At 40.2% G+C, this 24,790-nt stretch overlaps 2 protein-coding genes across 5 annotated transcripts in view; both read left to right on the top strand.

Annotated features, from left to right (window-relative positions):
- The window catches only part of LOC309532144 (lipase member M-like), an 86,605-nt gene extending 68,877 nt beyond the window's left edge, over nt 1–17,728 (top strand). Inside the window, exons 1-9 of one of the 4 annotated variants that reach the window (XM_082222150.1) lie at nt 7,725–7,845; nt 8,237–8,354; nt 8,989–9,187; nt 9,817–9,926; nt 10,378–10,514; nt 11,160–11,306; nt 13,529–13,600; nt 14,665–14,730; nt 17,337–17,728. In XM_082222150.1, coding sequence (XP_082078276.1) covers nt 7,744–7,845; nt 8,237–8,354; nt 8,989–9,187; nt 9,817–9,926; nt 10,378–10,514; nt 11,160–11,306; nt 13,529–13,600; nt 14,665–14,730; nt 17,337–17,609 — 1,224 coding nt within the window. In that variant the 5' untranslated portion in view covers nt 7,725–7,743 and the 3' untranslated portion in view covers nt 17,610–17,728. Of the gene's footprint in view, nt 1–7,409; nt 7,846–8,236; nt 8,355–8,988; nt 9,188–9,816; nt 9,927–10,377; nt 10,515–11,159; nt 11,307–13,528; nt 13,601–14,664; nt 14,731–17,336 lie in introns of those variants that run through there. The other 3 variants (XM_082222151.1, XM_082222152.1, XM_082222153.1) reach the window with 3 other exon arrangements.
- A 2,093-nt stretch (nt 17,729–19,821) lies between these two features.
- The window catches only part of LOC309532140 (lysosomal acid lipase/cholesteryl ester hydrolase-like), a 30,454-nt gene continuing 25,485 nt past the window's right edge, over nt 19,822–24,790 (top strand). The window contains exon 1 of the mRNA XM_082222141.1: nt 19,822–19,969. Coding sequence (XP_082078267.1) covers nt 19,956–19,969 — 14 coding nt within the window. The 5' untranslated portion in view covers nt 19,822–19,955. The remainder of the gene's footprint in view (nt 19,970–24,790) is intronic.

The following is a 24,790-nucleotide window of genomic DNA, read 5'->3' as shown; positions in this document are numbered from 1 at the left end:
CTTCTCTTCTGTATAGAATTATGGAACTCCCTATCTGAAATCCCCCCACCCCCTTTAAAATGCAATCAAAAAATTAACTGCAAATTGAAATATACTCTGAATTTAGTGGTTGATGTTTAGCTGCTGTATTCTCATATTGAACAGGATCCTAATTCTCTAAAGTGATTGGGCAGCAGACCTCTAACTCTAAATTAAAAATCAAACACCAAATAAACTAAAAAAGCACGTGGAGTACAATTTGTCAATTACTGCAGATAAAAACCAACGAGGTAGTTCTATTTGAAACCACAAAACAGTTGCATTTCTAGAAATCACATTTGCTGATTGTTTGAGATGAAATGTTTCATAATACAAAGGGTTGGGAAGCCTGGGCCATGCTGTAAACTATGTCTCAGACCCTCCAAGTGCTCCTATTTTCCAGGAATTTACAGAAGCCATCCCATTTTCTGATTTTCTTTTGTTGCTGTTTTCAAGTGAACTCATCCCAGGACACGTCCAGGGATGAGCAACCTGGTTCCCACCACTTGTTGGACATCAGCCCCAGCCAGCATAGCCAACTGTCAGGGATCGCAGGAAATGTGGTCTAGCAACAATTAGCACAGGTTGCAGACCTTCTCTGATTAAGATTCAGAAACCAAGGCATAGGACTGTCTATGTTATAACATAGAAAGTATTAAGTATCTGTTCCTTAGGATGTTTCAGAAGAAGAATCAGCTGCAGCACTCTTATTACCTGTATACGGCATTTACCTTAAAAAACCCCAAAAGCTCTTGAACAATTGGAACAATTGGAAATAATTGTTATCATCAACAGCAAACTCAACAGATCCAGCAGGAACCCAGTTTATTAAAGCTAATGCAACAGGACAACCTCACTGTAATGGGTTTGAGTTACTCGTGCATAAACTGTCCTGTAAGGGAGCTTAATTGCCTGGGTTAAACCGTTCTGACTGCACAGCCCATCTCAGGGTGGCTGCCTCAGTCGCTAGCAGAATCTGTCTGTAGGCATTTCTTAAACCTTTTCCAGCATAAAAGCTGTTTGACTCCCAGTCGTCTCCGCCTCTCACTGCACGGGAGTCTTCTGCACAGGGAGGGCATGGGTAGTGGAGGACCAGTGCTCTCCTCACTGATGTCCAGGGAAGAATCCCGGAGCTCTCCCTCCGCTTCCCCCATTTGCCCTCCTGGATCCCTGGTGTTACGCCGATTTCCTTCCCCCTCTACCAAGCTGCGTCTCCCCCTGGTGCTGGTACCTTCTCCTGCAGAATCGGGGAGCCTCTCCTTCGCCTTTCGCTCTGATGTCAGTTCCCTGACACTCACTAACCAGCAGAAGTGCTGTTTAGAAAAGACTGCCACAAGTCACATTAGAACAAAGCTTATATAGCAGTTTCAAACACAGCACACAAAGAGACGTAAAACTTAAAAACATCCTTCTACATACAGCAAGAAAGGTTATAGGTCATAGTATGTAAAGATGCATGACTCCCCACTGGTATCAATTTCCTTGGGGTGCCCCAAGACATTTGGTCTCAACTATCCCACTTTAACCCCAGCTACCTTGGCAACCAAGCCTTCAGTAGGGGCCATCTTACTTCCCTGCTCCCAAAACATGTCAAGAAGCTTCATAGCTCAAAACACCATATAAACTTCTCCTTACGCAATGATTCAGAAAATCCCTTGTCATACCATAGGTAAGCACACCACCCAAAACTATTCCGTTATCCTTCTAAATCCAACACTTTTGCATTCTTTAAATGCATCCATTTCTTTAAACAACTAATACACACTGTTTCATAGTATAATTTTAGATCTGGCAGTGAGAATCCACCTCTATCTTTTACATCTATTAAATTTTTATATTTAATCCTTGGGCTTTCCCCTGCCAGATAAATGTAACCATCTCTCTTTGCCATTGTTTAAAGCAGCTCACCGGAATTGTCTGAAATATTCATCTATACCACTGCCCAGAAAGGAGAGTCTCATCCTATTCCATCTTTCTTTGCCTTGCTTAATCTTACTCCACACAACCCCATAACTGTTCTGGATCAGATTCATTTATAATCCTTCTAAAGTCCGTTTCCCATATAACTGTGTGATTCCTTTGTGTCTCACTGTTATTCCTCCAACTCGTCTTGTTGTTATACTTCTGTTACCTCCACTTTTTCCCCCTCCCAGAAATCTTGTGCTCTTTGCAGATCTGTACATCTATGACTTTCAACTTTGTAAGTGGAACTCAGTCCCTCTGGGTCTTCCCATCTAAATGGCATCTTCTGTTTCTTTAATGCCTCAACCAAAAATCTGTATTCCTTTCTTTTATTTGGGATTTCCTTAAGAATTATGATCCTTTGATCTTCTATGCTTAGATTGTTTTGAAAATAAGTTTGCAATTTTTTTATCTCTCATTGCTCTTGAAGAAAATTGCGCCAAAAAGTCCCCTGGGATTTTCTTAGCTTTCACATATGATGATTTGTGGTAATTATATAAGCTCTGTATATTGAATTCTCCATTATCTCTGGTTGTAGTTGTAAAAAAAGATGCCAATTCCTTTGCCAATCTTTTTAAAAAATCTTCCTCCCAAAGCTCCAGTATACCTCTGAATCTCAAAAAAATTAAAATATATACATCTCCAAGACTGCAATCTTGTCCTCTAAGGTTTATTTCTCAGCTTGCAGAGCTGACACCTGACCTTGAACTTCTACTATACACTTCTTCTTTTGTTTGGTATCTTGGCTCCCTTCAGAAAGTTTTTAAACTGACCCTTCCAATGGTGTTGTCCTTTTAGCCAAATCTTTAATGTCATTGGTACAATCCTTAATGTTCTTCAATAACTCAGCCAATGCTAAAGAATTTTGTTCTACAGATAAATGAATTCACATCAAAATCTCACTGAAATCACCTTCAGCTGGCAGCGACGCTTTTCTGCCACGAGCCGTCACCATCTGTCATATCCCTTTTCCTCCAGCAGTTGGTAGTATACCTTCAAAAATATCTTTATTGCTTTCCACACCTATCTTCTCTTGTCATGGCCTTATTTTGCCACAAGATGGTATTTTCTTAAAGTGTATACCTATTTATATTCCAAGATGCTCTTTTCCCATAGTCCCAATCCTCAAACCTTTGGAACTCAGCAAAGGATCCCTGGGGGCTCATTGCGCCAAATTTAAGTATTTATATTGTATCCAACAGAGTCCATTGGCTACAACTATAAATGGAAAATAATTGTGGTAGAAACAGTCCTTTATTGAATTATTAATTTATGTCCTTCTATTTCACATTTCTCTATCTACTCCTTTCTTCAGCAAACCAAAGTCCCCCTCACAGAAAAAAATCTCTTAAATCAGCATACAATCCATTTTAATAGTCAAGTACCTTTTGGTATAATTTTAATCCACAAAGGAAATTAAGGTTGAGATTGTCTTACCAGTTATTATTGGAGTAAACCTTCCTGCGTCATTCGCCATCCCCTTATTACTTAAAGTGGCAAGATGTTACTTGGCAAAGTAATTTAAAGCCAGTACACAGATTTGTTTTGATGCTTGTTGTTTACCATTTTAAATGGGTTGCCCTCCTCACGGTGTTTCTGTGGTTTTATCATCCAAATTTAATGGGATAGAAGAGGAAAGACAGCCACTTTTAAAGCAGCCTGGCACGACTACTCCTGAGGAATCAGAAATGGAGTCCCTACATGGCTCCTTCTACCCATCTTGAATGTCACTCCATGCTGGTACCACTCACAATAGGGAGAGGCTCTCTTTCTGGCTTGGGCTCTCTACGCAGCCCTGGTACCCGCTGGGGAGATTGGGGACACAGTGCTGTCACAGCCCCCTTTAAATTCCTCATGGAGTTGCCTTTTAAAAAATGTGCTTAAAAAAGGACAGCAAAATCTAAATCACATAGTCTACAGCAGGCATCCCCAAACTTGGACGTCCAGATGTTTGGGGACTACAACTCCCATCATCCATAGCTAACAGGACCAGTGGTCAGGGATGATGGGAATTGTAGTACCAAAACCTCTGGAGGGCTGAGTTCGGGGGTGCCTGGTCTATAGGAAAACACAAACAGTATCTATAACTGCATTTTGTTTTCTCTAAATGTAAACTTGAGTCAAGTAGGATTAAAAGCGTGTTTCATGGGGGCCGGGAGATTGAGTCACTGGGGAAGAATTCATGAAAGCTGGAAGGGAGAATTTCCTCTCACACTTTGAATTATTGGGGGAAATGCTCTGCTTGGTCTAGCCAAGTGGATACTCATGTTGTGTAGAATCTACAATTCATCAAAACGTTCTAATTTACAAGGCCTTTGTACCTCTAGGTCTCATTTAATTTGAATCTAGAAAGGAACAAGAGTGAATTAAAGTACGCACGCACGCACGCGCACGCACACACACACACACAGCGATCATATGAATGCCAACCCCAAAGTAAGATCAAGTGGATTAGGATGGCTTATTACCAGGTAAATGTGTGAAGGATTACACCCACAATCAATCGCTTACAAAATCCACGTAGGCCTCATAGTTCAGGTGCTTAACCTACATATTTCAGAGGTTGAATGTGTAATGGTGTCCAGGGTACTGCATGCCACCATAATTATTCATAAAACATATGCAGCTAAATTCTCTTCAACACTTCTGCAGCATCCAGCTGAAATTCAGACTCTGTTGGAGTGGAGCAGGTAAGCAAAAACCCTTCAGCCTGTTTTCGGTGGTGTATTTTTTCCCTGTTGCAGCAACTTTTAAAAAACTGTATTTAAGCATAGCTTGTATTTTGTTGTTTTTTAAAAATAATATTTATTAATTTTCAACCATTTAAACACAACAAAAAAAAATAACAAAATAAGACACAAACCATTTAACACACAAAACAATTTCAATATCTTATCTTAGCCCAGCAATTCTGGGCTGCATCAATAGGAGTATAGCATCTAGATCAAGGGAAGTAATAGTGCCACTGTATTCTGCTCTGGTCAGACCTCACCTGGAGTACTGTGTCCAGTTCTGGGCACCACAGTTCAAGAAGGACACTGACAAACTGGAACGTGTCCAGAGGAGGGCAACCAAAATGGTCAAAGGCCTGGAAATGATGCCTTATGAGGAACGGCTAAGGGAGCTGGGCATGTTTAGCCTGGAGAAGAGGAGGTTAAGGGGTGATATGATAGCCATGTTCAAATATAGAAAAGGATGTCAAATAGAGGAGGGAGAAAGGTTGTTTTCTGCTGCTCCAGAGAAGCGGACACAGAGCAATGGATCCAAACTACAAGAAAGAAGATTCCACCTAAACATTAGGAAGAACTTCCTGACAGTAAGAGCTGTTCGACAGTGGAATTTGCTGCCAAGGAGTGTGGTGGAGTCTCCTCCTTTGGAGGTCTTTAAGCAGAGGCTTGACAACCATATGTCAGGAGTGCTCTGATGGTGTTTCCTGCTTGGCAGGGGGTTGGACTCGATGGCCCTTGTGGTCTCTTCCAACTCTATGATTCTATGATTCTTTCATTCCCTTATTTCCACGACCTCCTCACACCTCCCTTTTTGTATTCCACTTCTATTAATTGTTTCAGCAATTCCTTTCCATCTTCCTCTGTTTCTATCCTATAATTATCTTAACATATTTTGACCTTATTTTTCCCTTTAATACTCTATTAATCTTTTTATACTTAATTCCTTATAGCATTTCTACTAGAGCCATATAACTTCATTCCAACGTTTTTCTTACATTCATTATTTTTACAGTATTTCTATAAATGGTCCTAAACTTTTTCCAGTCTTCTTCCACCGACTCTTCTCCCTGGTCTCGGATTTCTGCCAGTCGTTTCCGCCAGTTCCATATAGTCCATCAACTTCATCTGCCATTCTTCCCGAATAGATAAATCTTGTGTCTTCCAGTACTTCACAATGAATATTCTTGCTGCTATTGTTGCATATGTGGAAAAAGTTCTATCCTTCTTTAACACCAATTGGCCGACCATGCCCAGGAGAAAGGCCTCTGGCTTCTTCAAGAAGGTATATTTAAATGCCTTTTTCATTTCGTTATAAATCATCTCCCAAAGTGTCTTAATCCTTGGGCATGTCCACCAAAAGTGAACTCTAATCCTCAAATTCGTCTGTTTTTCTTTAAGTTCAGTCATAGCAAGCTTTTAAGTGTTATGGTAAATGGAAGAGGAAAAATAGACCAGTCAACTGCTGACAAAACATTAAGGTCTGGGAGGACTTGGCAACAATCCAGAAGAGGTTCATCATCAGGCCCCCCTGCTCCTTCTGTTGCTGCTTTTGTACCAGCATATTTAAAACCAAGAAGAATGTCGACAGAAGAGGCTTTAGTGGCTGCATTTTATAAGATAAATGACTCATTGGATCAGCTTAACAGGAAAATGGACATCATAAATGCGAAAATGGATGTTTCAATTACTAAAATCAACCTAAATACAGAAAGTATAAATAATAATAAAAAATAGACCAGTCAACCCATGTTCATCAAGTTGCCTCCGTAGGGCTGGGGCTCTCTTTCTCTTTCTCTCCAGTTGTGTCACTTTACATTCAGCAACAACAGCCCCCTCCCTGGCTTCCTCCGCAGCTTGCCGTATCAAAGTAGGTTCCTGTATCAATTTCTGGGTGGTTCCTGTTTTGAACCTCCCTGTTGCGATACCAAATTAAACATTTATAAATCCAATTCTTACGTTTCAGATCTACTCACGGGTAATTACTTTAAAGTCAAATTGTCCACAGGAAAAGGTCAGCGCTCTCCGGCAACAGCTATGCGGCTTCGCTCCGTGGAAGAAGCAGATGATTCGATGCACTGCGCCACTCACCCCACGTCGCTCCGGAGCCCCAAAAACTGGGGTTCCCCGCGAGTGGGGGAGGCGCAAAAGGTGCCCGCCGAATCCTACACTCACAGGCTTCTCCCGCCAGTGATTTAAACGGGTCTCCGCCTTCGCCGTGGCGGCCAGACCCAGATTCCCACGGAGCAGATTCCTCCCGGTCAGAGGAATTCCGCCATTACCGGAGGCACCTCCCTGGAAGTTGGACCATAGCTTGTATTTTGAGCAGAGCTCTCTATTAATGCCCCATACAAGTGAATAATAGTTAAACTTGCACTATTACTTAAATTGAACAATAAGAATATGAGATCAAGTTTATATCCTTCTAACCACTCCTTTTTTCGACAACCCAAATTTATTGCAATTCCTCTACAATAGAAATAGAAATATGACTTAATCTAAAAATAAGTATCTAAGTGGGCTACATTTTTTTAAATAAAACAAGGAATTGCAATATGCATTTCAGTGCTTTGTACAGTCCTGCCTTATCACTAGGCAAATGCTCAGTGTGTGATGATATTTTTTTGAAACCTTTTCTGTTGCTCTGGATCTGCTCCAATAGTGTATGATGAAACAGATATTGTTCTCTGTAGCTGAGTACTCCGACCAGAAAAGAGCACTAGTTGTAGTAAGCATTTTGTTTGCATTTCATGGAGTCTTTCTGGAAGTGTTGTTCAGACTGTGTTGCTCCTTCAGCCTCCAGTAAGTTGGGCAACTTTGTTTAAGTAATCCTTCCACCAAACAAAAGCTCAGCAAGAGATTCTCCATGTTCAGTGGGAGATGCTCTATAATTTACAGCCAGGTATGATCCAGTACCTTAATCATGCTCTGAAGCAACTTGGAGCTTGAAGTGATATGAAGCAACTCACATACGGTGGGAAAACCCTTACTCATGAGGCGCAAACTGGGGCCATTACCTGTCCGAACCACCTCAAGAATGCGGCTGCTTTTGGCAGTGGCGTGTTTAATCCAACAGACAATCGAGTCAGAAGAATTCCTAAGGAAACGGCACTTGAATCCCCAAGAATTCATGACTATTGTGAGTTGCTTGTTCAGATGCATTTGAAAACAACAGGCTATTGCTAGGACAAAACAATTTGTACATATTTCTTTTAAGTGATATTCCAAAGCATTGGCTTTTCACAGAAGCATTTCCGAGCCTTCCTGAGTTACTCCAAAGAGGGCTTGATAGATTGCAATGGATGGATTTAGCTGACTCCAAGGACAAATGACATATTTTGTTTAATGATTAATACATAGTGTATTGATTGCGCCTCCTCTGCTTTTGTTCATTACAGCCATCAGGGGACAAAGGCAGAATCTGGAACTTTTTCTCTTCTCCTCAGCATCATTGTAACTAAAATCCCCTCTAGCACATCTAGATTTAGAATAGAAGTCTCAATCTGCTGAGCCTTTCTTTATTCTTGCAGAATGAAATCATTCAATATTGGGGATACCCCAGTGAAGAGCATGAGATTTTGACAGAGGATGGCTACTACTTGCAAGCAAACAGAATTCCTTATGGAATGCACAGTTCTGGGAAGAGAGGTAATTCTGGAATGTAACTGGTTGGTGTTTCTTTAAGGAAGTGTACTGAAAGGCTTCAGCATAGCCTAGAATAAGCTTAAAGTTCCTAATAGTTGCAGAAAATAAGTCACATCCAACTGCGTGTGTTTTAATGTTTATTTGCCTATATTTTATACATCAGCACAGCAGCTTGTAATATTCTGAATGCTGAAAAAAATTGTCGGAGATAATTTGAACTAAAATCTGAACTGAACATGAAACAGTTCATTTTGTAAGTGGACAAATGTGAACTGGAATTTGTTCCTTTTTGGTCATGTTCAACTTGATCTAGAATTAGTTCCTTTTCTAACAGCCCTTTGCAAGCTATGGAATCTTTCTTGAAAATCAAAGGAATGACTTGTCTCCACAGGCATTACTGTGAGTTCTTGATCTGAGTGTCCTATTTTACTTGCTGCATTATTTTAATGAATTGTTTTGCTGGATATTTTAATGATGGATTCTTATATGTGTATTGGGTTTTTGTATTTTGTAAACTACTTAGAGACCTATCTAGCATTAAGCAGTATATGTATTATTGTATTAAGTGGCTAACAACAACTCCTACTGAGAACAATATTATCTAATGCCCATTTTGTTTCTGTTCCCCTCCCCCCAGATCTTAGGTCAGTTGTTTTACTGGTACATGGTGTTTTGGGTGAAGGTAGGACCTGGATTATAAATCCTCCCAAGAATAGCCTGGGATTTGCTCTAGCAGATGCTGGCTATGATGTTTGGATAATAAATACGAGAGGGACCAGCTGGTCTAGAAGACACAAGACTCTGTCAATTGACCAAGAAGCATTTTGGAATTTCAGGTATAAAGGCACAACTTGTAGCTTGGATAGTTGAGACAATTGCAATAATTACTGTCTCTGAATTATAACTGATACCAACATATCTTTTTTACTTCTGTTGTGTCAGAAGTGCTTCAGTATTGGAAAGACTTCCAAAAAATGGGAAATGGTGGACTATGGTTCCCTTTCTTGTTATTTTTAGAGCCTACATCAACATGACAAAATGCATGACTTTCTCTATATTCATGCAGGCTGAATTTGTGGAGCTCTGAGATATAGATAAGGATCGTAACTAGGACTGTGCATTCACTCTGGATGAATCCTAGATCCTGAACTGAATCAGGCCAATCTGGGATTTGCTGGGAATGTGTAGATGAAGCTCTAGATTGCCTGGGTCTGGGTTCACCTAGAGCAATACAAAGATGTTAATGGGGCAGCGGTGGGTGGACAGCCACACGTTTAACTCTCTTAACATTCTTTTTAAAGGCACAATCCCATTTAGGAATGGGAGATCACAGCCCAAATCACCCCAATTCACCTCATTATTTGGGCAGAGTCCATACACACCTCTAATAGTGTGCCCTACTAATGCAACATGAGGCTAAGGGGAGAAAACTTCACCTGCATTTTGTTTCTGTAATGTTCTATAGCTTCCATGAAATTGCGATATATGATATTCCAGCAACAATAAATTTTATCCTGCGGAAAACTAAGCAAGAAGGATTGTATTTTATCGGCTACTCTCAGGGTGGGACACTTGGTAAGTAATATGAAATGAATGGAATCCATTTACTGCCTGAGCCCTTAATTTTAAAACCTTCTTACAATCCAAAATTCGCATCACAGGTATAGTTCCAATCTAATAATTCAGATTGAAGGAACAACAAGCAGGGACAGAAATACTGTTTTTGGTATTGGTTTTGAGGCCTCTGCAAACTGGTTGCAGATAAGCATATAGGAAGATAGAGAGCTGTAGTATCAAGTCAGACCGTTGGTTCCTGTATCTCAACATTGTCAACACTGACTGGCATCAGCTTTCTTGGGTCTTTCCCAGCTCTACCTTGAGACACCTGGGTTGAACACATATGAATGTGCTCTTCCACTAGGATAAGACCATTCCCCAGTATGAGAGACCCAAAGACTGAATGTGCATATTGACTCTGGTTTATCTGGAATAGCTGCTGAATTCTGGAATTCTTTCTCTTTGGCAGGTTTAATTGCCTTTTCACTCAGGCCACAGCTTACTCAGAAAGTCAAGCTCTTCATGACTTTGGCTCCTATCTACACATTTGTGGGCACCAGTGGACCTGCAGTGCTATTTTGCAGTCTTCCTGATGGATTAATGAAAGTAGGTATTTCTCATAGGTTTTGGTAGTGTCTTCATAGGTGCCAAACCCATGGGACCCTGGGGTCTTCACTGCCACCCACTGCCTCTGAGACCACCTCTGCCTGCTGTGGTAGTTAGCCACCTCTGTGTGCTGCCTGCCTTGGCCTGCAGCAGTGGGATGGCATGAAGCAGTCCGACACAGTTGTAGCAGGCACCACGTGGCTCCTGGGAGGCCCTTGCACTCTCTCAAAGGCCCCACAGGGCCTGCTGCAGTTGTGACTGGCTCCATTGTCCCACCCACTGCCTTTCCTCTGGAGTTCAGGCCTGGTCCAGTCGTGGGTGAAGTGCAGAGCCAACAAGATGTGGCGCATGGAGACTGTGGAAGCAGCCGTATTGGGTGGTGCCCAGAGGGGCTGGGGTGATGCATGGAGACAGGGCAGAGGAATCATTAGTGTAGTGCGTGCCGAGGTTGGGCACTCCCGAGTGTGTTAATGCAGTCTTCTAGCATAATCAATTTAGTGATATGGGCAGTTCAACCCTCAAGCTTATACATTGGGGGGGGGGTCATGCTATACCTGGTTTAATTAAGAGGATTTAATTTCTAAATGCTTGGAAATTAATTCTAAAGAGAATCACTAAGATCTCTCTCTGTGTTTAATTTTACAGCTGATATGGGGGAAGAAAGAATTTGTCTTTTTAAGTAACAAATTGAAAAGACTGATTGCCAAGTTTTGTAGCTATCCAGTAATGGACGAGATTTGCATCCAATTTATGTTCCTTGGCTCCGGACGCAATCCAAATAACTTAAACGTGGTATGTTGACTCTTTATTTTGCTAAACATATTGGCAAAATACCATACTCCAGTCCCCACAACAGCAATATATTTTATTCTAATATTTAAAGATAAATTAACCATGCTTTGGATTGCATATTGAGTAACTAACATGATGGAGTTCAATAGTACATGCTTCAAGTTATGCATGTATAGCATTGGAGACCTAAATGTGTAATTGAGTGACCAATGTCTGTACATGTTTGAGCCAGAATGGAGAAGAATCTTTGTGGAAGAGACCCTGGTATATTACAGAAGGGATAAACTATATAGCTTTTGTTGTTTTCTTTATCTGTTGATATCTCACGGGGTAGAAAACTGGTGGCCCTTCAGATGGTGTCAGATTCCAACTCCCATTCACCTCTGTTTGCCTGTCGAAGGGTCAGGGATGAGGCCAGTTAAGAGCCTAAGAAGAACCTGCTGAATCAGGTCAATGGCCCAGCTAGTCCAGTGCCCTCTTCTCACAGTAGCCAGTCAGGTGGCCAAACCTTCAAGCAGGGCCTGAACTCAAGAGCAACTTGTGTTCAGAAGCTTTATTGCCTCTGTCCATGGAGGCAGAACATGGCAGCAAGTTGCTCTTGTAGTCTAGAGTCAGAGAATGGTCTGAAGACGAGGACTGTGGGATGCATTCTAAGACAGACCAGCTTTTCTCTGATGGAGAGCTGGAGGGGGAAGAGTCACTCCCCTTGTCCACAGTGTGTTCAGAAGCAGAGAGAGAGAGACAGGAGCTGAACAGCTTAGGGAGGAGTTACCCAGTTGTGAAATAATGACAAGGGAACCAGAAGGGAGGGGACAGCTAGTCAAGACATCAATTGAGAGTGTGGGGGACCCTCCCCCCATGGACTTGGAGGTCTGAACGTATCAGAGAGCAAAGGAGGCAGAGAGGGGGAGGAACTTCCCATTGGTGCCTTGAATGCTTTGGAAGTTGGAAGGAGGATTCAGAGTAGCCAACTTTCCTCCTTGCGGAGAGCTGTATATTTTTGCTTGCAACATGATGTTGTAATCAAAGGACTATAAACCTATCAATTGCTCATCAATTCTTATTTGTGAAGTTCCCAAAGGGAGGGGAGGACATTCTGTGCCTGACATCTTGCAGTGCTTGGAGCTGTACAAAGCAGCCACTCCCTATACATCAGAAGACAGTGATCTTGTAGCTTTAATTGTAACAGATGAAAAATAGGACATTGCAACTTAACTTGTTATTTATTTGTAATCTTTATAGCCCATCTTTTAATTTCAAGAATTTCACAAGATGGGTCTCAAGCAACAAAAAATAATAATGTCTGAACTATGTGACCCATAGATAGCAGCAAAATAACAAGATTGTACAATGGTGATGGGATAAAATCAGACAGCAGCAGACAGGGTAAGGGTTTGCATGGCATTGGATCCCAGAATATTCCACAAGCCCCATGTTGATAGAATGGATCTGCTACGTTTGGACCGCCCCAAACCTGTTACATGAGAGTCAGCCAGTGTGGTTCAGATTCTTCCTGAGGTGCAAGCTAGGCAAGTAAGGTCTCACTGGGTGACCAGGGTGCAGATTCCTTCTGGGGAGATACCCCAACACTAAGCTTGTGGGTGCCATGATCAATCATCACCTCAGATCCCTTATAGGCCCCCCCTTATAGTGTGTTGATTCTGCCCAGTGGCATTCATGCCCTCATACAAACAACATTCTTCACCTAACAAAGGAAGGCCATAATTTCACAGAGGTAAAGCAAGTGCCAATCAGGTTGAGTTATTTAAGATTATTTCCTTGCCCTCTCAACCAGTGACCCAAATTGCTCAGTGAATGCTCTAACCCCAGTTTGGGCGGGTGTGAAGCTTTCATGGAAAATTGGCCTTGAGTATCATAGGCAGCAGCCTTATATAGGCTTTCCATGCTTCTTTGCAAGGGCTCATGGGACAGTTTTTCCCCATGAGCCCACTACACAAACAAGATACTGGGCAAAGTTTTTCCGCAATCTGTGGGCCACAGCGCTGCTGGGCAAAGGTGTCCTGTGCTTATTGATCACGGAATGATGCTTAAAATAGTATATATATATATATATTTTAAAAAATGCAAATTGGCATGAAACTCACGACCACAATATCCATTTCAATTTCTCAAGGTATTTGGATATTGTATTGCTCTAATGCTTGTGATCTTTTTGCTAGTTCAATTCTTAAAAACATTTCCATACTTATTTTCCCCCACAGACCCGAATAGATGCGTATTTTGGAATTATTCCTGATTATGGTTCTGTAAAAAACATAATCCACTTGGTCCAGGTGAGCTTTAATGCATATTTTTCCTTATTTCAAAATTTAGAGGCCATTTGATGTTCAAATGAATGTTTAATGTGTGTGAATATTTTTTAAAATTTCAGAAAGTGACAGGAAAGTTACAGTAAATGAAAAACAATATAGCAATAAATGGTGTATGACAAGCTGCCACTCACAGGAGCTTTGTCGCTCTGAGTTAGTGCTGGTGTAGTTGCCCAGTTACATGCGATATGCGTCTTCAGGTGTAGAAACTGACAATCATAATATGCCAGTGAAACCAAAAGCGTCATGCAAAAGAAGAAATAAAGAAATAAATAGGGTCATGCAAAAGAAGAAATAAAGAGGAACTTTTCAATTTCATTGCCTAAAGAGTAGTTCTTAAACTTCAAACATCAAGTGATTTTTTATTCATTATAGTGATAGTTAAGTTTTAATTTGCACATTGCAGTTTCTCATTAGCTTACACAGTTTGGCCATTACTAGGATAGAGAACATGAATTAAGGATTGATTTATTGAAATGATTGTATACGAGTTCCAATATCATCTACTTATTAATTTGCAAAGTATGCAAAATATTGGTGAAAACAGATTGTATTTGAAAAAAACAGAAAAATATAAAAATGTTTCAAGATAAAATAATAATATATTTTTACGAAACCACACACAAATTTATGAAAACAGTCTAGGAATCTATTGTAGACTACCTTGATTGGTTGTATTCTTTAAGTGTACAAAGAAATACACAACAATATAGTTTATTTACATATCAATTGCTCAAAACCTATAGCAAGATCTTTGTTGACTGTATAATCATATTATACCATATAATACAATATTATTATTATTATCCTTCCTCTTGTAGGAACCTAGAATGACTATCTATAGCCATGAAATACAATATAATCACAGCCAAAATACAGTAATCAGAAGAATAAACGTTCACATCTATCTATTTAAGGAAAAGTTTTCACAATTTTTGCGGGGATTAGGGACAGGGTTCTTTGTGCATGTTATAAAGATGCCTGCATTAAAAATTTGAAAATTCTGTACTTTCCCCTTTATTTTATAGGTTTTTAAATCAAGAGAACTGAAATATTTTGACTATGGCAGTAAGAACAAAGCTATATACAATACGGTAAAGAGTTAAAGAAAAGAAAAGTTTCAGGAGTAAACCAGGCACAAATTCGGTGACGGTTGGGTGGGGCCTTGTATGCCTCCTTCCAGCAACTTCTGCAGTGAGGCTGGTGCCAAAATGCATTGCTCTACTTCCTTTGGACCACATCAGTGTAGCTGAGATGGTGGTCTTATTGTCTGGGCAGCCCAGGACCCCCATACCCACTGCCCAGGCCTGCGCCTCAAGGAGGTCGCTTTGGTGCTGGTAATGCAGTGGTTGGACTTCACCCCTGGAAACGCACTCCATTCTCTCCCAAGACAGATGGATACCAACACTGTAAACCTAGGTCCCATCCCTCTCCTGGTAAACCCTTGATGCTTCCCACTATTCCTTGTGCAGCTATGACTGGACACATGGCTGAGGTCCCGGATTCCACAGCCCAAATGATCACCTAAAGAGCACCAGATAGCGCTGGCAGTGGCAGACCAGTGGCAGACCAGTGGACTCCAGCACCTCGGCCAGCATGCATTATTCCAACGAAGCTGATGCTGGTACCCACAGCATTTCCCCTTGCTTATTAAATTTATAAGATTTTATAATCAGGGGTGACCACCCTGGCATTTATGTGGTTAGAGATCTTCTTTTCTTTTCTTTTCTTTTCTTTTCTTTTCTTTTCTTTTCTTTTCTTTTCTTTTACTGTACTTTGAAATCATATTATCCTTTTCTTACATCAGAATGTTGCTTATTCCCAAGGAGATGTGTTTAACCTCAGAGCAGCAGAAGCAAACTCAGTTTTATTCCTATAGTCATGGTGGTGCCATGTTTGAAATGCTTTAAAAATATATAGCTGCACATGTTCAGCATGTGTGTGTGTGTTTGTGTGTGTGTGTATATATACAGTGTATATATATATATATATAGAGAGAGAGAGAGAGTTTCAAAACTGTTGTAGAAGCATGAATGTAGAAGCAGCTGTGAAGCCATGCAATGGCAGAAGGAAAGAGATATTCTGAGAACTTCAAAACTGAAGTCATATGGGCAGCTTTCTACAGCCTGCTCACTGCTACCTGAAAGACGATTAAGTCCAGAGCCTAAATGTGCCAAGCTGAACTTTAGCAGGCATGCACATTAATCCTGATACACATCCTCAATGTCATGGTACATCCCACAATGTTGGTATATCCTATGCTCAATCCAGTCAAGCAGTTGTCCTACACATAAATCAAGAATGCACAGTAAACAATTAATATGTGACAGATTCATTAATACAATGGAGAAGAAAATCTGATACTAATGCTCAAGGTGGAGCAAAAATAGAGCAAGTCCTAAAATTTCAATACCTAGGAGTTATTTTTCAATACAATTTGGGGTGGAAAGCACAAATTCAACACCTCCTTAACAAGGCCAAAACTCTGTCATATGCACTCCTCCGATTTTTCTTTTCGGATGGAGCTTTGCATGTTCCCTCGGCCCTAAAGGTGTTCAAGGCAAAAGTGGTTCCCGTGCTTACTTATGCTGCCCCGCTCTGGGCCGTGATGACAGACCTTGCTCCTCTTGAGACTCTGCAAAACCAATTCCTACGTCGGCTCCTAATGCTCTCCCTGTGCGTAAGCAACGCAGCCATGCGACTAGAATTGAAGATCGCATCCTTAGAAACTTGCCTGTGGAAGCAAGTCTTCAATTATTGGTTATCATTGTGGCATAAATTACCAGACCATTACCTTGTCCAATGCTTATGGCGAGATGAATTCTCCAGCCTTTGGACTAGCAGAATTCATGCCAAACTCCTGAGCTTTGGAATCTCTCCCTTAGATTCCCTAAAACTAGATCAAATCACTGCTCAAAGACTGATCCGCCAAAGACTGGATGACATCGATTTACAGCAAAATTATATGCTGGGGGGAGGTGTTTGTTCGCCCCAGAACATTGGTATCACTTTAACTTACTGCGTTCCATCATACCTCTCCTCCCTTTCGACTGTTGCCCATAGGCTGGCCTTCACCAAAGCGAGGTTTAACGTTTTTCCCTCCAATGTCCTGAGACATAGATTCTCAAAGAGCCAAGCCTCCGCCATGTGCGAATGTGATAAGGAGACGCCGGAGTCGCTTCAGCACATTATGTTCACTTGCCCCTTATTCAAGGTGCCACGGGCAAATTTGTTGGGATCAATCATACAGAAACTAGAGGGTACCCCACCAAAATTCCACCTTGCCCAAATCTTGCAGGATAAGGATACCCACACGACCCTGAAAGTGGCTAGGTTCCTGGTCGCTGTCCTTACCCAAAAGCGTTGCCAAGGAGCACCAAAAGCTAATTAAGGCGTAGTATGCCATTCCATCTTATAGTATTTTATTGTTATAGTAGTGTTTTAGCGGCTGTTTTTTCCCACGTGCACAAGCTGTTATTTATGTCTTGTTTTTATCTGTATGGGCCTACGGCCGTAATAAATTATTATTATTATTATTATTATTAATAATGCTCAAGGAAGCATTTTCCAGATACATAGGTCACACATCCCAGAGTTTTGATGGTTCTGCATATGAACCATCAGACAGCTAAGAAAGCAGGTAAAATCTAAGATTGGCAGATGAAGACCGTTTTAATCATTCTGATATTTTCATCCACAGACAACTCCTCCATTCTATCAAATCGAAGACATGGTTGTGCCAACTGCTGTGTGGTATGGTGGACATGATATTGTAATAAACAGAAAGGATATTCAGCTGTTTCTTCCTCAAATCTCTAATTTAGTTTTCCATAAGTATATTCCTGAATGGCAGCATGGCGATTTTTTATGGGGTCTGGATCCTCCAAAGAAACTATACCCTGATATATTCGATCTTATGCAGAAGTACAAATACAATGTTATGAAAGTCACTAACTGCTTATATTCCCTGTGATTGTAGACACTGCATTGGGTCTGTATGACTTGTATTTATGGTCAATTTCTTAACTGCTTTTTGTTTCTATTACCTATTGCCCATCATCTAATAAAATCTACCTTTTGGCATTGATACAATTGGTAGTGGAATTCATTGACCTTGCATTGCAAAAGTATACTTCTCTCTGCAAGGGCTTCATCTTTTAGCCACAGCGTAGATGTTTCTTATTGTTCCTTGTAGATCAGTGGTTCTTAACCTTTGAGCACAGGTGCTCATAGGCTCTTTTTAGAATCTGATGAAAGCAGTGGAGCCCCTTTGCAGAATTCTTTTCACAAAAACAATTTTCTAAGGCACGAGAAGGAAATAAAGGGAGGGAGAATAATTTTTGGTGCCTGGTTGATGGGGCCCCTAAAGTCCACGCATGGAAGCCTAGGGGGCCATGGCCTAGGGGTCCATGGTCAAGAACCCCTGCTGTGAATCATTGTCCTGACAAGGAGATAATGCGGCTAGGGGTGGGAGATGGCACACAATTTCCTCCAGCAACTCTGAGATTACATCCAAAAACTTATTGTGTACCCTTGGATGCAGTTCATCAGGCCCTGGAGATTTAAATTTATTTAAAGTAGCTATGTTATTGTCCATGGAGAGTCACAAAGAGTCGGACACAACTAAGCAACTAAGCAACAACAAAGTAGCTAGCTGTTCTCTTACTACCTCTTTACCTATCTTGGGCTGTAGCTCCCTCTTTACATCATTTATTATGCTATCACCAGGTGGCCATGCAGGAGTTATGTGTGGAAGGGGATTGTACAGAAGGTGGGGATGTAGGACTGGTGTGTGTAGGTGAAAATGGGTGCAGAATAGAAGACGTAAGTGGCTTCAAAAAAACAAAAACATTGGGAAGGCCAGATGTGAGCTTAGAAGTTGCACAGGGTGCTAAAAAGAAGCACTAGGAGGTTAATGTGAGGGGAGGTGGTTGGTGACAAGGGTGAGCAGGGTGAGCAGGGGGGCAGAGCCCCCTAGTTAGGCAAAATTGCATAGAAACATGTCAGGTCAAGTTGACACTAAATCACTGAAGAATGTTCAGGAGCATTTTTTTCAATGCAAACAAATGTGAAGAACTGAAACTGAGAATGAGAAAATGAGAAAATGAAAACAATCTATCCCCTTGGCAAGGATTTTCTCAACCTGTGGTCTATGAGCTTTATTTAGGTGGTCTGCAGCAGACTAGAACACTTTATCAATTGATTTCTACAGAATTCTATGGCATGCAACTGTAATACATGAAAATGCAATATAAGGAATAAATGAAGCCATCAAAATATAACAAACAACTGTCACAGCACAGTACAATTGCAGTCAGAGGCAGGAAAAAGATAATTAAATGGTCCACCAGAAACCTCAACAATTTTCAAGCGGTCCATGGTTGGGAATTTTGAGGAACCACTGTGCTGGGGTTTATGCAGATTTTGAGAGGCTTTACATTTCTGGTACCAAAGCTGGGGAGGAGAAACGCTCTGTGGTCTTTGTACGAATACCTCCCTCTCCCCCTGCATTTCATAGAAAATAAGTTTTAAGTTTGAGAGGTCCATTTGCCCTCCTAGGCAGGCGGTTTTGCAGATGAGCTCTGAGCCGCTCTAGGTAACCAGCGAACGGCAGGCCAGATCATCTGCCTGCCACATATTGGCCTATGGCGGCAGGGGGTCTCGGGCATTCCCTTGGGCAGGGGACCAACTGACCAATGGGGGAACTTGGCCCTGTGTCCAGGGACAGGATAAATAGCCTCTTCCTTTTGACTTTTGGTTCAAAATATACCAATTAATATAAAAATAAACCTCTAAGTGGGTTACATTAAAACAACAAGGAAAAAGGACAAACAACAATATACATTATAATGCTTTGTACAGACTTATCATTAGGCAAATGTTGGGTGTGTGATGATGCTTTCTTTCTCAACTGTTTTTATAGTTTTCAGAAGCTCCTGGCTGGTTGCCCAGGAAAGTATAAAGACAAGGAAAAGTTTCTTACAGTCCTTTTTCATTTCAAACACAGAGAGGCACTAGAACCCAGCCTCTTGGATAATGGTGTTGTCCTCTGTTAATCTGCGCCCCCCTTCTCTCCCACTTCCTCATTCGCCGTCATCACCACCTGCTGTACGGGGGCTGCTAAGTGCCCTCTGTCTTTGAGTTCTTTCTCTCCTACTTTTAAAGCTTGCTGGGTTCTGGTTTTCTAAGAACAGGTCAGCAAGGTGTTGCTCCGCCTCTCCCATCAGGTCAGGAGGTGGAGGCAGTCTCCACCACTCCTCTGCTCACTCCCTGACACAAAGGTCTTCTGCTGTGTCTATTTGAGATCTGGTCGCTACTGATGCACAGCAACAGGTAAGCAAAAATACTTTCTTCCATGTCTCTTTTTAATTTATTTTTCGGTGACATAGCTTTGGTCTTGCATTTTAATAGCTTGCATTCTTAAGTTGTTCATTTAACAGTGTTATGCACTGCTGAAGTGCAATCAATAATTTTTTTTTAGCAGACTTGCTAAAAATAATGGTCTGTTCCCAGCTAGAATTGGTGTCTGAAGGGTGCAGTAAGACTTTTAAAAAGTACTGGGGTTAGGAGGGAATGCTGTCTGGTGTCATGACTCACTTGGCACTGTTGGGTCTAGCTCTAGCATGGCAGATACTGGAGGAAGATGAGAAGGAATGGAAGTGGTAGGCTGGCCCCCAGTCGACTTCCGCTTTCACCACAGCTGCAACAGTGTGAGCTCTGACTGCAGTAAGCAGGTCGGAGCATACACCGGTACTGTGAGGGGCAACATTAGGCTAAACGACCCCTGAAAAGACTTGGAAGGAAGCTGAAGTCAAAGGAACTTCGGCAGTGTCCTTTTGGAGTCCCCTTGCTGAAGAAAAAACAGCTGAGGTGGGGGGGAATCCAGGCACAGAGAAGAACAGCAAACAGACCGGTGAAAAGCCTCACTGAAGCAGCGACAAGATGGTAAAATCTCTATTTCTATATTAAAATAAACGTAAAGTGGTAGTAGCAGTAACAAAACCTAAAAGGAAATTAGACAAGGGGGGGGAGGAACTCGGGGGGGGGATCCCTCACGGAGTGAGTAAACCCAAAACAACTCAAAGCAAGATAAAGAGTAAAAATAGCGGACGAGAAGTAATGCTATCACAAAAGTAAAGGGAAGACAGAAGAACAGGAAAAAATATGGAGAGAGTGTAAAGAAATCACTCAGATTGCAATTAAACTATTTGAAAAGCACACTATCTGAAACGAACTTACTACAAAGTGCAAAGCGGTGCAGGCTGCCTGTTGTTGGAGCTGGGTGGAGGAAAGCAGCTGCTTTGGAACTGAATGTCCTTGAAGGAAAGATAAGGACAAAGGATTAATGAACTCTGTGGGGGAAAGGAGGGGAATTTCACAGATAATATAAGATGGCGTTGAAGGTCTGAAGACGCTGAGTAATCATCAAGAAGGAGGAAGAAGGAGGAAGTGACGAAGACAAAATAGTGAAAGAGAAGATTAAATGAGGGCAGAAGCTAGCAAGCAGAGCAAATAAGAACACAGTGACACCCAGTGGACAAAGTAGGAAAAGCAGTAATGAAGGAAAATTGGAACAATAGAAGGACATCTGGTGGTCGAAAAAGAGAACGCAAAATGTCTCATGCAATTAAAAAACAGACTGGAACTGGAAGTCAACAGCAACAATTAAGAAGAAGCTCAGGCCTTGAAGAAATGGATTTGAGGGAACTTATTAGTTTGAAACTGGACGTGGGAGGATTGAGAAGAGAGCTGGAAGAAAAAAATCAATACAATTGATGGGAAATTAGAAAAATTAGAAAACACAATGAAAAAAATGAAGAAATAAAGGGAAAATTAACAGAGGTCTTAGAAGGAATGAAAGAGACAGATAAGAAAGTACAAGAAATTAAGAATAAGAATCAACAAATGGATGAGATGGTGAAGAAAATTAGCAAAGAACAAAGGGAACAAAGAAAAGAAATGGACAAATTGAAAAAGGAGATGGAGGAACAAAAAGCAATCCAGGAAGCTACTGGGGATGCGCTAGCAATGATACAGATGCAGATTAAAAAGAAGACCTTGAGATTCAGGAATGTGCCAGAAGAGGAGAAGGAGGATATTTGGAAGAAGATGACTGAAACTTTAGCAAAGTGGCTACATTTACAGGAAAAAGACATAATAGAACAGACAGAGAAAATCTTCAGAGTGAACTCAAGGAAAGCAAAAATGAACAAATGGCTGGCAGACTGCATCATTGTATTCACAAAAATAAGTAAAGAGTAAGAACAAATTAACCATAGATGGAAAGGAAATAATAATTTTACGAGAAGTCCCACCTAGGCTGTTAAAAAAGAGACAGCAATTCCAATTTCTAACAAAAGCACTAAAGGCCAAATCAATATCCTTCAGATGGGAATACCCAGTGGGAATTTCCTTCAAATTCGAAGGAAAAAGGAGACGATTTGAGACATTTGAGGAAGCAGATATGTTTTGGAGGAAGTATCGAGGAGAATTAGGAGGCGGGAAAAGCGAAACAAGAAATGAGGAAGGAAGAAAGGGAGAGCTATTGGATGAGGCGGAAGAAGAAGAAAGAGCTCAGCAAAGGGTGGAAGGATAAAGAACTACGCCAGTGGTAAAGAATCAGACCAATAACTATCACAAAACCCTTCTCCTTTACCACTGCAGATAACTTAAACTCTTTCCACTAACTTTATAATTTTTCAACTAATATAGAATGAAATTTAAATTGTTATCTTGGAACGTAAATGGTTTAAATAATAGGAGGAAGAGGCAGAAAATAGAATGTATCTTAGAGAGGCAGAAGTTGGACCTTGTTTGTTTACAAGAAACCCACATCAATACTAAGCCTAAAAGACTATTGGTAAAACCAAAGTTAGGGGAAGAATTCATCGCATCTGATGTAAGAAAAAAGAGGGGGGTTGTAATGTATGTTAAAAGCAAATATGAACCAGAATTGTTATATGAAGGGGAGGATTGTAATAGTCAAAATATCACTAGAGGGGGAACCAATTGTGGTAGCGGGAATCTATGGATCAAATAAAAGAAAATCAGAATTCTATGTTAAAGTAAGATCATTATTAATGGAATATATAGATATGAGAATTATTGTGTTAGGGGATTTAAATGGAGTAATGGAACCAGAATTGGATAGATCGCAGAAGAAGGGGAGGGGGGGATGAAGGGAAGTTGCCAAAAAGCTTTATGGAAATGGTAAAGATTTTTGATTTAGTGGATATATGGAGATATAAATATCCTGTCGAAAAGGAGTTCACATATTTCTCAGGGGGGAAAAATTGTATAGTCGAATCGACAGTTTGTGGATTACTAAGGATATGACAATTGAAGCAGAGAATGCCGAAATATTACCAAAAACACTTACAGATCACAATCCAGTATCATTAACTCTTAAAGGAAAAGAGGAGAAAGGGGGGGGGGAAAGGTGGAGAATGAATGTTTTCTTATTAAAAAATGAAAAATACAAGGAACCCGAAAGTTGATGAAGGAATATTTTGAAAGCAATTGGAGGAAAGGGACAGATGTTAAAACAGTGTGGGATGCTGGGAAGGCAGTTGTTAGGGGATATTTCATACAACAAAACTCAATAGCATATAAGAATAAAGGAAAAAAAAGAAAAGGGAACTTTTAGAAGAAATTAAAAGGAAGGAAAAATTGGCCTGTGCAAGCAAAAGTAAAGAGAGATTAAATCAAGAAATTAAATTACTGAGAGTAGAATATAATAATATTATAGACCAGGAGGTAAAACAACAAATCAAATTTTGGAAATATAAAAATTTTGAATGGGTAAATAAACCAGGCAAGATCCTTGCCTGGCAATTAAAGAAACAAAGAAATGAAAAATTAATAAATAAAGTAAATAAAAGTAGAAGAGAGGACAATAAGGGATATGACAGAAATTAAAAAAGAATTTTAAAAATATCACAAAAAATTATATCAAAAAGATGAAGTGCCAATAGAAGAAATAGAGAAATATATAAAGAAAAATAAATTAATAGAGATAGCAGAAGAAGACCATAAATTGTATTAAATGAACCAATATCAACCACAGAAATTAAGGAATCAATTCAAAAATTAAAAATAGGGAAATCCCCAGGTCCAGATGGCATACCAGCAGAATACTACAAAGAAATGTTAAATGAATTAATCAACCCACTAAAAGAAGTAATAAGGAAGTGGTAGAGAAGGGGAATATTCCAGACTCTTGGACTCAAGCGTATATAACGCTCCTGCCAAAATAAGGTACGGACTTGGAATCTGTCTCAAATTATAGATCCATTTCATTGTTAAATTCGGATTATAAAATTTATGCAGGATTATTGGCTAACAGATTGAAAAAAATTATAGGAAAAATAGTACATAAAAATCAGGCTGGATTTGTGGAAGGCAGACAAATAAAGGATAATATCAGAAATATAATAGACATAATGGAATATCTACAAGTAAGAAGAGATAAACAAGCAGCCCTGATTTCAATCGATGCGGAGAAGGCTTTCGATAAAATCTCATGGGAATTTATGAAAAAACTATTAAAAGAATTGTGTCTAGGTGAAAAATTCCAAAAAGGTATAAATGCAATATATAACCAACAGAAAGCAAAAGTTATTATTAATGGAGAGTTTGGAGAAGAAATCAATATCTTTAAAGGTACAAGACAAAGATGCCCCCTATCCCCAATGTTATTTATAATAGTATTAGAGGTTCTATTAAAGAAAATAAGGCAGGACAACCAAATAAGAGGAATAGCAGTTGGTGAAAAAAGATATAAGTTAAGAGCCTTTGCAGATGATGTTATGATCACAACAGAAAATCCCCTACAATGTACACCTAGAATATTGGAATGCATAAACGAATATGGCAGATTAGCAGGATTCAAATTAAACTATGGGAAAACCAAAATATTAGTGAAAAATATGGAAGAAAAAGATAAAGTGAAATTACAAGAAATTACAGGATTGGAAATTAAACAGAAAATAAGGTATCTTGGAATAAATTTAACAACAAACACTATAGATTTAAGTAATGAGAACTATGGGAAAACATGGGATGAAATAAAAAATGATTTGCAAGTATGGGGGAAATTAAATCTTTCTTTACTAGGGAAAATATCGGTAATAAAGATGAACATATTACCAAGGA

Source organism: Podarcis vaucheri (genome assembly GCF_965113315.1).
Source record: "Podarcis vaucheri genome assembly, chromosome: 5".
NCBI classification, from domain to species: domain Eukaryota; kingdom Metazoa; phylum Chordata; class Lepidosauria; order Squamata; family Lacertidae; genus Podarcis; species Podarcis vaucheri.
This window is presented reverse-complemented; position numbering and strand designations above follow the sequence as displayed.